At 49.1% G+C, this 15,381-nt stretch overlaps 1 protein-coding gene across 1 annotated transcript in view; it reads left to right on the top strand.

Annotated features, from left to right (window-relative positions):
- Positions 1-15,381, top strand: part of arid1ab (AT rich interactive domain 1Ab (SWI-like)) — a 49,481-nt gene that overhangs the window by 26,121 nt on the left and 7,979 nt on the right. Inside the window, exons 5-12 of the mRNA XM_047604396.1 lie at positions 11,072-11,312; positions 12,051-12,140; positions 12,538-12,708; positions 13,262-13,562; positions 14,141-14,286; positions 14,420-14,517; positions 14,613-14,822; positions 14,948-15,152. Of these exons, the coding sequence (XP_047460352.1) occupies positions 11,072-11,312; positions 12,051-12,140; positions 12,538-12,708; positions 13,262-13,562; positions 14,141-14,286; positions 14,420-14,517; positions 14,613-14,822; positions 14,948-15,152 (1,462 nt within the window). The remainder of the gene's footprint in view (positions 1-11,071; positions 11,313-12,050; positions 12,141-12,537; positions 12,709-13,261; positions 13,563-14,140; positions 14,287-14,419; positions 14,518-14,612; positions 14,823-14,947; positions 15,153-15,381) is intronic.

The raw sequence follows: 15,381 nt of genomic DNA, 5'->3' as shown, positions 1-15,381 counted from the left end.
AGGATTTCTTTAATAGCGTATCATTAGTTAGCTCTGTGGCTGATGTATCCCCAACAAATATTTATTATTATATGGACATCTCATCGGTTTTTATCATCTCACAAAATCCAGTCTGTTCAGAACTGTACCTTTTTATAGGAGTTCGTATTTCTTTCTTCTGTTTCTCTTTTATTAATGAATTAACACTGAAATCTGGATTGGATTTCTGCGACTCTACTCATAATGGGAGTGTTAGCTAGTCTGATTTTTACATAACTAAACAGAAGCAGAAAAAGTATGGTTTCTAAATTAAAATTAAATGTTATTTTGTATGGACCTCCTATGGTTTGCATAGGTGCGTTGCTTGTAATCTGCTTCGGTTCCAGCCGCGGCTGAGGAGCAAATGTCGCTTAGCTACTTTAGTAGCATTCGCTCTGAGCCAGCCAGACATCACCTCATCCAGAGCGCAGATGGGTCTGTTTGAGCCAGGTGCTTAAAAACCCAGCGTCTGTTAGGCCGCTGCTGAGGTGGGAATAAAGGTGTACAGGAGGCTCAGCGCCTGCTGGAAGGCGCAGGTAGGAAAGCAACAGTCAGCATGAGAAAAGAGCTGTGGACACGAGGCGGAGGAGGGAGGGGGGGGGGGAGAAAAAAAAACAGGCAGTGATAGTGGAACTAGCTGAGCAGGTTGAGCTGGTTCCTGGTTTGTTTTCAGTGTGGCTCCAGGACACGCAGGCACAGTTTAACTGTTGAGTATTTACCAGGCTGTTATAAGGGACTCTTGTTCACAGAAATCTCTTTATAGTTCAGGCACGTAGTCGGACTTACTCCAGAGCTAATTCCCAATAAATACGTTGGAAAAGTGGTGTTTGTGGTCAAATTACTTCTGTGAACGTTGATGTCATTTCTAGAAAAGGAAATGAAGCGCCAACAAGGGGTAGAGAGGGTAGACAGAGAAGGGACGTTTTTGTACTTTCCTTCATCCATTGCGTCACATTATTGACTTTGTCTGTAATGAATAACCGTAGTTGCTGATTAAAGGGGCGCTTCACAGATTTCACATGTCAACGTTTATTCTCTAAACAAGGAGCCTGTAGCGGTGCTTCCCATGGTTCTGAGGGTAGCTTCATAAAGTTTGAAATAAACACGATAGTGACGTCAGTGTGGTTATCTCATCTTAAGTAAATAAAAGTCTGGGATACACGTGTATCGGTCAGACTATCTGCTGATAACCGGAGCTCATCAACTGTCATGTTTGGAGGAAACGTTCTTCAGGGGAGCGTTGTTAGCCTAAGCACCGTGATTTGGTTTAGATTACATTTTGTTTTATGTGTGGAGCCGCATATGTTGACCTTGCGCTGACTGATTCCAAAGCCCATCTACTTAATTGAGGCTCCAACAAAAGAAAAACAGGCCGCCCAGCGTCCTTCATGTCACCGTCAGGCTTTCCTACTCCCTGGATGTGACACTTCCTGTGACACTTCCTGTCCTGGTCAAAACAAGGAAAAGGGGAAGGACCGCTAAACCACCTAGCTTCTATGTTTTGTTCTTTTTTTTTCTTTTAAATCTCCCCGTCCTCTCCCAGGTCTTTTGTGCACCCTTTTCTCCACTGTGGGTCTAATCCCACTCAGGACCGCCCACTGCATGCGGTCCTCCTCTTTTCTCATGTGTCTCAGTGTGCTCCAGACTTCAGAGGAAGGTCACATGTTGGTCACACGCTCACACCCAAGTTTGTGTTACTTCCCTCCATCCTCCCGCTCCTGTGGCTCCTCTCGCCCTCTTGAATAAGACGCTTCACCTGCAGTGGTTTTATCTTGAAAGAGGGGTCGAGGCTTTACATTGTCTCCATTAGCCACACAGTATATTTGCTAATAAACAATGGTTTAATGAACAAGGTTCCTTTTTTTTTTTTTACTTGTATGTCACAAGTATAGTGTATGACAGATGAGACCTTTTAATTTTTTAATTATAAAGGGTCTTTAGTTTTAGTCTGTCCTGCCTCTTAGACTCTAAGAGTCGAGTTCTCCCGCTATCGCCACATCTCGGTCTATCAGAACCCCACCCGTGCTTGAATCTATTCTTATCCTGTGCATTTGCAAAGCTCGTGGACCACCCACATCACAACAACACCCCCTCCACCCCCACCCCCACCCCCCACCTAATGACCTTTAATGTTATGTGCCAAGCCTCCTGATCTGAAACCGAGGGATCTTCCAGTCTTGCTGATCAACTCTGAGTCCGCTCCCCCCCCCTCCTCCTCCTCCTGCAATCCCCGTTCCCTGCTCAGCCCAGCCCAGCTCTGCTCTCCTGCGGCAGCTAAGCTTGTTTTTGCGACATAGCTCTGGAGCAATCAGCCTGACAAGGCCGGCCCACTTTTTTTCCTCTCCTACCCAGCCCAACCCCCTCTGTTCCTTTTTCAATATTACTCTGTTTTTTTGCTGCATTTCTCTCCTCCTTTCTGTTTTTTTTAAAATATATGTGAGTATATATATATATTCCTCCTATCCTCCCTGCCTCTCTCCTGTTCCTCTTTCTGTCTAAATTCTCGTTTTCTCTTTCCCTCGCCTGCGCCTTCCCCCCCCCCCCCCCCCCACCCTACCCTTCCCCTTCCCTTCCTCGTTCTCTCTCTTCTCTCAGTAAATCAGCTTTCATAACGCTGTTCAGCGCAGCCTTGTTTTGCGAGGCTCTGACGTTGACGGCATTCAGAGTCCGGGGCCAGTTTCCTGTTGCTATTCTGGGGCCCGTGCTTCCTGTGTGCGCGCGTCTTATTCAGATTCCAGGGCGCCGCTCACTCGCTCTCACCCCCTCCCTCCTCCCAGCTCGTCTGTTTTCTCTCCCCTGCCCTCTCGCTCCGTCTCAACACTTTCTTCCCTCTATATGATTTTTAATTAATGGAACTTGGAAAAAAAAAATTCAATCTGCTGACAAAGTGTGTTGTTTTGCATTTGCTTCAGTGAATTATTGTTTCTCAGGCTGCAAAAACCCCAAGCCCTGTTTTTCTCTTGTGAGCTTGCTCTCTCTCACACACACACACACACACACACACACACACACACAGAGCACTCTCCCTCTCCCTTTTGCTCTCTCCGCTCACTCACACACTCACACACTCTCACACACACACACACACACACACACACACACTCTCCCATGCCCCTCCCCTCTGCCTCCATTTCTGCTGGGCTGAGCTAGTTTTGCAGCACAAAGACTGTGGCTGACTGCAGCACTGTCCGTCCTCTGCTCTCTCCCGCTCTCGCTGGAACGAGCTGCTGCGCCTGCACGGATGAAGCCAGCGTCGCACAGAATTTTATTTTTCTCCCTCTGTGAAATAAACCCAACGTTATATATTATGCCTTTTATCTCCTCTCCCCAGTTAATTCAGTGACGGTGTCGTTTTCTGTGGTAGCGCCCCCTGGACACGCTGTGTGTGCGTGCGTGCGACAGTGGGAGGGGAGGGGCGCTGCTGGTCTAGAAAGCGGGGGAGGCTGGCTATAGGGGTCTGGAGCCTCCCCACCCAGCCACCCAGCCACCCAGCCACCGCCCCCCCACCCCACCCTCCTCACCCGAGGCCCCTACAAGCCCCCTTGGCCCTCCGTATCCCAGCACCCCTCTCCTCGGGCTGGGCAGCTGCCTGCCTCACTGGGGCATCTGTGCGCTGCCCTGGGACTCCCTGCTACTATTGTGATCCCTACAAAAGCCCCCCCCCCCTCCTCTCTCCGCACACACCATCTCCCCATTATTCACAGCAATCAGGACCCCCCCCCCCACCCCCACCCCCCCCCACCACCACCACCACACCCCCTGCTCCTCTTTCCCACCTCCCTCCGTCTACTCTGTTGTAGTTACACACAGGCTGCTGCAGTGTTTGTGTGCGTCGCGCCCCCTCCTTTTTCTGTTCCCCCCACAGAGAAGTTCAATTAGGCAAATGTGGAGCGTTTATGAAAGGCCTCCCCACTTATTGATTAAGATTCATAGTTGGCCTTGATTTTTCCTTTGACTGCGAGCTTGTATCGCACGACGGTATAAAAGCAACAGCGCTGATCGGTGTCAGATAAATTACATTTTTCCAGCCTGATCAGAGTTTTTTTTTTTTTTTTTTCTCTACATTTTGCTGGTTCATTGTTTCGTCTTCCTCTCCCTGGTTCTTAATTATCCTTCCCACGTGGCTACTGGTGATAAAATAGCAACGTAAGGGTGATCTCTTGGGAGTTGGAGCGGGCTCATCTCTCGGTGTAGCAGACACCGTGTCTGTGGCACTGATTCTCCAGACCAGATATTTGTGCCCAGCGGGGTGCACCTAGCCTCTGAGCGTCGTGTTCCCCTGCTGCTGTTGCCTGCGTCCATGTTTGTCGTTTGCCTGCGTCTCGGTGAAATGGCATTTCTCATCTGTGTTGTGTTCATCACAAACGCCTACCAGTTTGGCTCGTATCTTAACCGAAACCGTGGCGTGGCCAAGGTAAAGGTTGCGTGGCACTCTTCTGGGGGTGCTCTGAGGGTGTCTGGAGAGTTTCTCGTCCGCCTGTGCTGCGCGTGGAACCCTGTAATGGCTGCTGCTGTTTGAGGCAGGGGCCTGCCTTGCTTCTCCTCCTTTCTCCATTTCTTCCCTCATAGTGGGATGGGAGTGCCCCCTTATGGTTGAGCTAAGCCCTGCAAACCTTGAGCCAGGGCTGGAGCAGCCTTTCCACGAGCCTTTGGTGGACTTCTCAAAGGCCCCCGATACCCCGTCACGGTCCCTGGACGCAGGTGGGAAACCCTGGGCAGGTGGCTGAGGCCTCGGCAACACCCACCTGTCCTCCTTCTGTTTCAACACCTGCGTGCGCTCGCTGCCATTTCATGGTAATGGAACAGCGAGTGTACAGGTGTCGTAGTCGAGCAGAGAGCCTCGGTTTTTATTTTGTCTGAGCGGCTGTCGTTTGTGCATGACGGACAGAGGCGCTCTGATTACGGTCTGGAGATAATGTGCTTCTGGGCTCAGTTAAGGCGAGTCAGCACAATCGGAGGCTGAGCCGGTAAAAAGGGAAGAGAAAAGAAGAGAAGAGAAAACCCCTTAGAAACGGCGCGCAGAAAATTTCACTTGATCTCACGCTTAAAAGGGAAGAGCTGACTTTTCCCATGACCCCCCCCCCCCCCCCCCCCCCCCCCCCCCCCCGGATATCAAAAGCCCGTTTTCGTCCTGAGTGAGTGGTAAAAGCGCAGCGCCGGAGCGTTTCTCGCCGGCGAGGTCGTCGCCACATAAACACAAACACCAGGACGCTCGCGACAGACGGGAAGGAAAAGTTCAAGGCTTTCGCCGTCTCGTGCTTGTCCGGCGTCTGCGTGCGTGTCTCGCGGGCCTCCTCGGCTCGAAAGGCCCACAGGCTAAGTGTGTAATTAAAGCGGTGGGGCGGGAGCGGTGGAGGGGAGGGTGGGGGGTGGAGGAACACGGCTTTGGTGCGTCTGCGTTTCCTGTAACAATGACGGGCTTCTTCTTTTGTAGTAGCTGACTGCACCGTGACCCTGCCAGGCACGCAGGGAGGCCACAGAGCGAGAGACAGAGAGAGAGAGAGGGAGGGAGGAATGGCAGCAACAGGGGGGAGGGACTGTGTCGGCTCTAATGTGTCAACCACGTGGATCACAGTAACCATGGCAGCCCTTGAGATGCAGCCAGTTTTTTTTTTCCTCCCCTCTACCCCCCCTCCCCTCTCCTCTTTCTTAGTCTCTCTCTTCACTATGCCACAGAGGATGTGTGAGCATGTGTCTACTCCGGAGTGAGTGAGCTTTTTTTTTTTTTTTCCTTTCCTCCCCCCCACCACCCTCTGTATATTGTGTTCAGCATCTGGAGGCCTGAGAACGAGGAAGCATGCCAGCCGGGCGGTGGGTGAAACCCTGACGTCTGAGAATGACCGAGAAGAGTGGGTCAGGGAAAGTGTGTGACTGAGGGATGAACTCTGCCCCCCCCCCCCTCCCTTTCTCCTCCTCCTCCTCTTCCTCTTCTTCTCACCACCACCACCACCAGATCTAGTTACACTACTGGCCAGGGTCACGCATTCCAGATACGTTTCATTATCTCATGGCCACTAAGGCCGCTACCTCTCTTCTCTCACTTTCTGTTTCTCATAACCTACAAAAAAAAAAAAAAAAAAAAAAAAAAAAAAAGGCCTGGCTTGGCAGACTAATGGCTCTGGTCGGGCTTGATTGATTCAGTGAAGTAATCTGCAAATGGAATACATTAGGACGCCGGAGAGCAGAGCAGATGACTCAGAGACGGCACAGGCACACTCAGAGGAGCAGTGGAGGATGTGGGAGCGGTGGAAACAGTAAAGACAACGTCAACATTCATGATCAATAACTGCAGATGAAACGCTATTTTCATTAATTTTTTCTGCTATTTTTCGGTGAACTTTCAGCACGTAAACAGGCCTCCCCTCAGCCTTCAGATCTCATGCGGACTGTTGTGCAGTTTGCAGCTCTGAAGTTCCATGTTAGGCAGTGCTGGGAAAAACACAAAATGGCTGCCATAGAGAGAGGCTTGTAGGGAAAGAACTGCAGCTCTCTCTGCTTCTCTCCACAAACACAGCTCGCCGTTCCTTTCCCCCTTTCCCCCGCGTTTAAAAACAAATGGCGCGCTCGTCTGTATCCTCACGTCGTCCGCTGCCACATTTTCCATAGATAATACAGCTGTGACCTTCCTCCGTGCTCATAAACACCCCCACACACACACACACACACACACACACACACACGCCAACTCAGCCACGCGGTCGCCCCTTAGCTCCTCCTCGTGCCTGATCCACAACCTCCCCATCATTTGCCTTCTAATAATGAACGTGTTGAATAGCTGAGCCTCAGCAGCATCAGTATCACCAAGCGCAACACCACAGCCACCCACCACCCCCGCCCCTCCTCCCTCCCTCCCTCCCCTCCTCTCCTCCTCTCCTCTCCTCTCCTCTCCTCTCCTCTCGCTGTCCGGCTTGTGCAGTCAGCAGAACAGGCTGGTGCTGTGCAGTATTGAGTTGGGAAAATCAATGACTGCAGAGTGGGAGTAGGTAGGAGCTCGTGTGTGTGTGTGTGTGTGTGTGTGTGTGTACAGTGTTTCTGCCTATCCAGGCTGAGGAATCAGAGCTGTCAGTTATCAGATATTTACAGAGCGGTAAAGGGCTCACCCGTTAGGTTTGCCACTGTAGCAGGTGCACTTGTCTTTAAAAGTATCGATGCATCATTTTGGTTTGGCCTTTTTGATGAGATTTGGTGGAAAGAAGTGGCGTCAAGGAATGTTGTTTTTAATTTCTAAGTTGCGCATAATCACCGTTCTGGTGCCAGAACCTCATTTCATTTGAATGCTTTGTGTTCTGCTTTTAACAAGCCAGACTTCTAACATTTTATGAGGTCCCTTTTTTTTACTACACTGTTATTTAGGGATGGGCGTCATCTGGCAGTCCTCCTGATGCTCAGCCCAGCGCCCTGCTAGCTGGTGCTGTGGCCTCGACGAGTTTCTCCGTCATAACCAGAAGGGCTCACGGCGTATTCAACTCTGAAAATATAAACGATGAGCCAAGCGCTGTCAATACACTCACCCCTACAATCCAACACGCCTAAAACAAGGTTCCTGCTGAGGCTTAAAAAGTCTCAAATTTGATTATCCCCGTTTAAGGCTTCAAAAAGTCTTAAATGCAAGCAAGTTTTGCATTGTAGGTCTTAAAGTGACTTTAGTGAAGTCTTAAATCCTTACGTCCGTTTATTACCTCTTCATTTGCAGTATGACCCCCTCTGGCCCCGGCCTATTATGTTCCTGTTCCTCATTAGTGGAGCCCACCCCAGGGACGTCCCGAGTTGATGGTTGAATGACGATAAATTTTGGCTCTTTAGGTCTTAAATTTAACCCATAATGGTCTCAATTAGTCATAAATTTCTTTTGTTCAAACCTGCAGAGACCCTGTAAAATGATACTAACAGATGATGGATCTTGAACATCGTCATATAAATACGTCAACACTAGGAATCTGAATGCTTTCAAATCTTCTAAGGTTGTCTGATGAATAAACACATCTCATTAATCCCCATTTCTTTCGGGTTTGCTGCAGCAGAAAGGTGCGTTTTCTTAGAAAAGCAACACAGTGGGAATAATAATGTTCTATCTGTCAGGAGTTTTCAGGAAGAAAGAAATACCCGTTTTGCGTCATGCACAATGCATTTAATATCACTTCAAGGTTAAATTGAGTTTGCAGAATTTCGCGAAGGCACCGGGCACACGCTGAGACCGGCCACTTCCTTTAACATTATTGAAGGGTACCCTTCCTGCAATTACTGCCGTTGTTTTGTTGACTTTGTGGAAATGTATCCGCACTTGGGATCGTTTGTGTCAAGGTGGTCCGATATGACAGTGGGTTGCTGAGTTAGCGACTTTTATAGTGGCAGGAAGAGACGAAAGAGATTTTTCATGAGGGGTTGCGTATGAAAGACTTCATAAGCGTTGGACCGGCTGTGGGACCTACTGAATCCACATATTTTACCAATTTGAAAATGCCTATTGTCGCCCTTCTCAAATAAAAGCAGAAATCCACTCCGGGCCGTGTCAAGAGTCCTTTTGTTATTTGAAATCGGGGTATTTCATCCAGTGTGGTGGTCGTCCCAAATCCACCAAACTATATTAAAAGGTTTTTCACAGGAACATCAATCATCCAGAATGCTGACCCATCCAATCTCTTGTTCAGTTTAAACATTCGAGTGGAGAAGTGGACGCTCTAAATATATTGGCTTTTGTCTCCCAGGAAATACATAGTGAAGACATTCCTACTCTGCATAAACCTTCCCACGTGGCCAACAGTTCTCTTCATTCCTTTTTCTGTCTCATGACTATCCATCCACCTCCACCTCCCGCTGAGGTTTGACTCCCAGGCGTAACCCCAGAAACTGACCCCTGGCCTTTTTTTTCCCCCCCCTCCTCGTGGCCTGGGCCAAGGGAGGCGTTGCTGTGTGGTGTTTTGTGTCTGGGACATGACTCTGCATTGTGAGCTCTGACGCTCGGATTGTAGCGACAGCGGAGGTGGTCACCGTGGCGGCCGGCCAGCCGGCCCAGGGCCTTCAGGCCGAGCCTCGTATCAGATGACCGGTCTTGTGATCTTGTGATGTCTGCGTGGAGGTGGGGTGGTGCTAGCTGGGAAGAGGAAGGGGGGCGGGGTTAAGCGTGTGTCAGCTGACGGCGCTTGCTGCTGGTAAAAGGGTCCCGCCACGGTTGTTTAAGCGAGGAATGTCATGCTGTTTGATCTCTGCTCTCTATTCCAGGGCATTAAGATCTCGCTGCTCGGTGTCGTCCACACAGCGTGGCTCTGCCTCGTCCTGACCCGTTTTTACATTTGTGAACATTAATTGGGTATCAGCCAGAGAAACACTTCAGAGTGTGATGCTCGCACATAAAGCCCCCCCCCCGCTGCGTTTTGCACGGTTATGTAGCTGCCTCTTCCCCCTGTGCGGGTCAGAAAGGCCTTGGCTTGTGCAGTCACCGGAGTGAGGGAGGAAGAGTTGGAGGGAGGGCAGAGGGAACAGGGTGAGGTTGGATTGGAGGGGGAGGGTGGATTCTGAATCAGCGTTCTCCTCCTGTCACTCCCTCTGGGGTTCCTCCATCAGGTCACATCCCAAAAATAGCACCGGGCGCCGTTTCAAGTGCAAAACCGCCGGCTTCGGGGCTGCAGCCAGCCTGCGAGTGTGAGATTTCTATGGGAATAGTTGGCCACCGTCCAATGAGTGCTTTTTTTTTTCTCCTACTCCACCTCCTCCTCCTCCTCCTCCCCCCTCCCATTTTTTTCCCTCCTCCAATGTGACTGGCAGATGAGCTTGCATTTCTGAGCAAGCACATGGGCTCCACGTGAGTGGCCAGTGTGTAAACATTCACCTTCCCACAAACATAATCATCGCCGGCTGCCTCCCTACCTTCCCGCCTGCCTGTCTTTGTGTCACAGCCAGCGAGCCTCAATAACAACACCACATGGCACCAGAGCCCGTGCCCAGCACCAATTATTTCAACTGCCTCCCGAGATGACTTGCTTCAAACGTTTTCCTTTTTTTTTTGTTTTTTTTTGTTGCTTTTTTTTTCTCCCCCACTTTCTCTTTGCAAGTCACACAAACAGAGCTCTTCTAGCCAAGATGGATCATTATCAGCATTATGGGGGTGATGTAGAGTATTTTTAAAAAGGTGGAAAGAGAAGTTATTGTACCCAAAAGAATGCGTGCGCTATAATGGGCCTGGCAGTCTGGTATGAGAAAATTACAGACACGCCCCGGCCAAGTCAAAGATTGCTGCAACGCATCGCTGACCATTTGAGTTGACTTCACTTGACTTTGACATGACTCTGAAATAAAAAAAAAGCTCGTGCCTTCCTCATGCTAAGATGTGCAGGGAGGGGGGAAAAAAAAAAACCCAGAATATATTTATTTCCCGTATTTATTTCTGCTGAATAGGATTCACATTACTCCAGATGCAGCTGCTTTCTTCACATTTCTGAGTCTGAGCCAACCTGGGCTTTATTCTCATCCCTGCACACACACACACACGCACACACACACACACACACACCGGCACGTTAACGCTAGCAGACTGTTTTGCCTTTGATATCATGTATTGACTTAATTTCCCTCTTTCCGCGTAAGCCAAACAGTGGCTAAGGGTGGCAGAGATTTATTTGTTTGACTGATGGTTTCCGTCTTCTAAACGCTTGTTCCTACAAACCTACTCCAAACTGTTGAAATTGTGCGTAAAATAAAATTTCAGTTAGTGTTGCCATTTTGTTGATTTGCAGTGAATAAATTTGCCATAAGCCGTAAAAATGAAACGTCTTTGGCATCAGCTAATTCTCTCTCTCTCTCTCTCTCTCTGTGGAAGAAAGAATAATACACTTGCTAATATTGAAGGCTAAGTTCCTCATCATTATAGTTCACAGAATATTGCAGTATAAGTTTAATACACTTTAACTAAGCCCATGTGTGTCTGTATTTTATGAAATACTTTTCAGAAGCAAACTCTAATCATAGAAATTACACTCACGGCTTCATAGCTTCTCCCTCCGATATGTCTAAAAACGTAATTAACGCGCTGTGTGTCGTGTTGCTCTTCTTCCTCCAGGATCTGTCTGGCTCCATTGATGACCTGCCCACAGGTACAGAGGGGGCCTTGAGCCCGGGCGTCAGCACCTCAGGGGTGTCCAGCAGTCAGGGTGAGCAGAGTAACCCGGCCCAGTCGCCCTTCTCTCCGCACACTTCGCCCCACCTGCCGGGCATCCGCGGGCCCTCGCCCTCTCCCGTGGGCTCCCCCGCCAGTGTCACCCCCTCCCGCACCGGCCCCCTGTCTCCTGCTGCCGTGCCAGGTAAACGCAAAATGCTCTCAATGAACACGGTTTAAACGTTTAACTTAAAAAGTCATGTTGCATATTCCTCCTACGTCTAAAACATAGCTTCTTTCTGTTACATGTTTCACTTTTAAATTTAAGTCAACTTCGCAAATTCTGTTTTCTGAATAAGGCCTTGCAAGGAGGAATTTTATGAGCACTTAGACTATAAAGGAAATAAGATTTAAAAGAATTATCTGTAGCATTATTTCAGTGTGCAAAAATGACAAATATAAACGTGACATTGTGAAATGGGCAATAATTGTGACTCACCTGCCAAAGGCTGCTAAATATTAAACATGTACCTGCTGAAAGTACCTAACAAACAAAAATGATTTCAACCCCTGTTTGTGTCAGATGTTCAGTGGATTGAGTCAGAATTCCACCTGAAACACTGAGTTAAAAAAAAAAAAAAAAAAAAACAGGAGACAGAATTCGAGTTTTAATCCAAAACTCAATACAGCAGATTACATTTCTAATTCATGAAGCAACTTGCCAGATGGGAACGTTGCGTTTCTCCCAACGTGGGACTGAAGTCGCAGTCTCGCCGTTAACTCATTGTGGTGAGCAGTGTAGCAGGCGGCCGATACCAACACTTTCATAGTCTTCATTTCATAAGCTTGGATGTGATTGATTTATTATCGACATTGCAAAAAGATTGTTGAACTGAATTCCCCAGTAATCTCACACCCCTCCACTACCATTGCTGCCCTGCAGGTAATCAGATGCCACCCAGGCCGCCAAGCGTCCAGTCGGACAGCATCATGCACTCTTCCATGAACCAGTCGGGCATGGGCCAGGACAGGGGTGAGTTGAGCAAATGTCCAGGTTCTTTAAGTCCATTTCAAAGCAAGGATATGCACTGCATCTTCAGCAGCACTGGGTTGTATTTGCAGCATTTGTATGCGTTCCTGCGTCTTGTAAACATTCCCTCAGGCTGTACCTTTAAATAAGAATATGCTTGTTGTCGACGTGCCGGGTCAAATGAGGATAGACGCACTAATGATGATTAAGCAGATGTGATTGTGTTTTTTTTTTAACATGAGGTGGTTTTACACATTACACATGTAATGATCACTACTGTTCTTTTTTTTCTTTTTTTCTACTGTAAATTAGCTTTAACTGCAGAGCAACACCAATGTGTGTGCGTACGCTGAAGTCGTCTCTTGAATCTCAAATGACGTTTGTGTTTGCTCTCCTCCAGTGTACATGCGTAACCCTCAGATGCCTCCCTATGGGTCCCCTGGACAGCCTGGCTCCGCCTTATCTCCACGCCAGTCTTCGGGAGGCCAGATGCATGGTGGGATGGGACCTTATCCCCAGAACAACACCATGGGAAACTACGGCCCTCAGGGGGGCCAGTACGGCCCGCAAGGTGAGGCCTCAGCTTAGAAATGGATAGTGTTCTCCGCTACACTGTTTAACTAAACAGTGGAGGAGAAATGTGAGTGCAGTGAAGAGTGGTGCACTCCTAGTGCCCTGTTACATCATGAAGATTTTTTCCTCCAAATACTATAAGTCGTATCTAAATGAGTTTACAGTTGTTGTCCTGTGACCATCCCACCATTCGTGTACGGGCCAAATTTTTTTTAAAAGGCTTTGAAGTTTCCTCATACTTCATGTATTTATGAAATTATCACTTCACTTTGAAGTCTCAGATGGTTTCTGTGGGCTTTGAAGAAGTTCTGCTATGACTCATAGCAGTGAACAGCGGGGGCCAGATAAAGCCCGCTTCATCAGACTGCTTGTCAGAGCAGGCAGCACACGAGTAAATTTAGAGTCGGACTGGTGAGACTCTTTGTCGAGAAATCAGCAGAAGATGCCGTTGTTTTAGGCTGAAACACAGTCGGGTGTCATTAAAAGCAGTGGTAGCATACTAATGCGGCTTTGAGATATGAGTCTAAATATACATCTGACACGTTTTACAGGTTATCCCAGGCAGCCTGGTTACACAGGGATGCCCAACGCCAACTACCCCAGCGGTCCTGGCATGGGCGGCTCCATGAACCCCATGCCTGGTCAGGGCAGCGGGGCTCCGTTCGGAAACATGCCACCTGGCAGAATAGGCCCCGGGCAGATGGGTGCTCGGCCCTACGGTCCCGCCATGGCCTCCAACATGGCCGGCATGCCTCCTCAGGTGGGGTCCGGAATGTGTCCCCCTCCAGGCATGAACAGAAAGGATGGCGTGCCCTCCATGCACCACGGACCCACGAACTCCATACATACCAGGTGGGTGCTCACAGCTGCTTGGCTGCATCAATGAGACACAAGGGAGCGGTTGACTGTCGAGGGTCAGCACAGCTCGCTGCGTTAAGAGTCTCCAGCTCGGAGAGCGTTTCTCATCTTTTAGCTGATCGTGTGCGTCCGTGTCCTTGCTCGTGTGCGCTGGTTGTATGACCATGAAAAACGATCGGTTCTTCCCACGTGCAAGCCGGTCCGCTGTGTGTTTTAGTGCCTGAGTGTGCTGCAGAGTGGATGGCAGTAGCCCAAACACTTTCCTATGAGAGAGAGAAGAGGGAAAAAATGGAGAGACCGAGAGAGGAGAGGATGATCAGTGAATCACATCCCTCCCGAGCCACGATGCCAGCTCAGCCTACAGAGCGGCACTTGTGGGCTAGGCAGTTGATATAATCGCGTGACGTAAATTGATGCATCTTACAAAATAAGCCCTGTAAATGGCGACGTGGGAAAAAAAATGTAACGGAACAGAAGGAGAATAAGGGACGGTGCAGCGGTTTCTTCATTTTTATCGAGTTGTGTTTGTATTTTCCCAAATATTCCTTCTAAACAAGCATTCTCTTCTTTAGACCACCCGGCTACCCTAACATGTCCCAGGGCATGATGGGAGCAGGCTCTCCGTACGGGCCAGGCATGAACAGCATGCACGGTATGATGAACCAGGGAGGGCCAGGGCCTTATCCGATGGGAGCGAACATGCCCAACAACAGCCCTGGTAAGTGAAAGTTACACTTCAGGCTTTATCAGGTGGTTGTATACAGCACTACGGGTGCGGGCCAAGTTTTTTTTTTTTCCTCCATAAAGTGCTTTTATACGCTGATGATCTCTCATTACGCTTTAATACCCAGGAATGGCTCCAAGTTCAGAGTTTGCTATGGATAAAATGAACCCTGCCCAGAAGATAAACAACAAAGTGGAAGGGACTCCCAAGCCTGAATCCAAAAAGGTAAATGTTCAGATTTCAACAAATAAGCTACTTATTTCACATTAGATATATATGTTTTTACATCTCAAATTGTCGGTCCATCACCTGTCCCGCAGAAGTCAAGCTCTTCCACCATCACCAATGAGAAGATCACTCGTCTGTACGAGCTGGGCCCAGAGCCTGAGAGGAAGATGTGGGTGGACCGATACCTGGCCTTCGCTGAGGAGAAGGCCATGGGCATGAACAATCTGCCCGCCGTGGGCCGCAAGCCCCTCGATCTCTTCAGACTCTACATATCCGTCAAAGAAATCGGCGGCCTCACGCAGGTACGCCTTGAATTACGTCTGCGTTTTTTTTGGTGAACATCTCAGATCAGATGAGCCGGCTTCGTAATTGTTTTGAGGTTGCGTGCAGCCCGCTGAGCCTGCTCTTTCCTCTCCTACCCGACCAGGTGAACAAGAACAAGAAGTGGAGGGAGCTGGCCACCAACTTGAACGTGGGCACGTCGAGCAGCGCGGCCAGCTCGCTCAAGAAGCAGTACATCCAGTGTTTGTACGCCTTCGAGTGCAAGATTGAGCGCGGCGAGGACCCGCCTCCAGACTTCTTCAACACGGACACCAAAAAGAACCAGCCGAAAATCCAACCTCCCAGCCCAGGTGACTCCTGCTGTCCTGCTACGCAATTAAGCTCTTCCGTTTCTCCCTCGGATGCGGTGGGGATTCCATGCAATCCATCACATCCTCCCTGCTCTATTTGCCTCACATCATCTGCCTATAAACTCGTGTGTTTTATTGTATCCAATTAATTGCAATGTTAAAAGCCAATCATAGACCGTCGTTTGTCATCTCCGGTTGGAGCTGCCATCCTCCATAAATCACTGCTGTT

The sequence above is a fragment of the Mugil cephalus genome, chromosome 14, assembly GCF_022458985.1.
Source record: "Mugil cephalus isolate CIBA_MC_2020 chromosome 14, CIBA_Mcephalus_1.1, whole genome shotgun sequence".
NCBI lineage: Eukaryota > Metazoa > Chordata > Actinopteri > Mugiliformes > Mugilidae > Mugil > Mugil cephalus.
The sequence above is the reverse complement of the archived record's forward strand: the minus strand, read 5'-3'. Positions and strand labels throughout refer to the sequence as shown.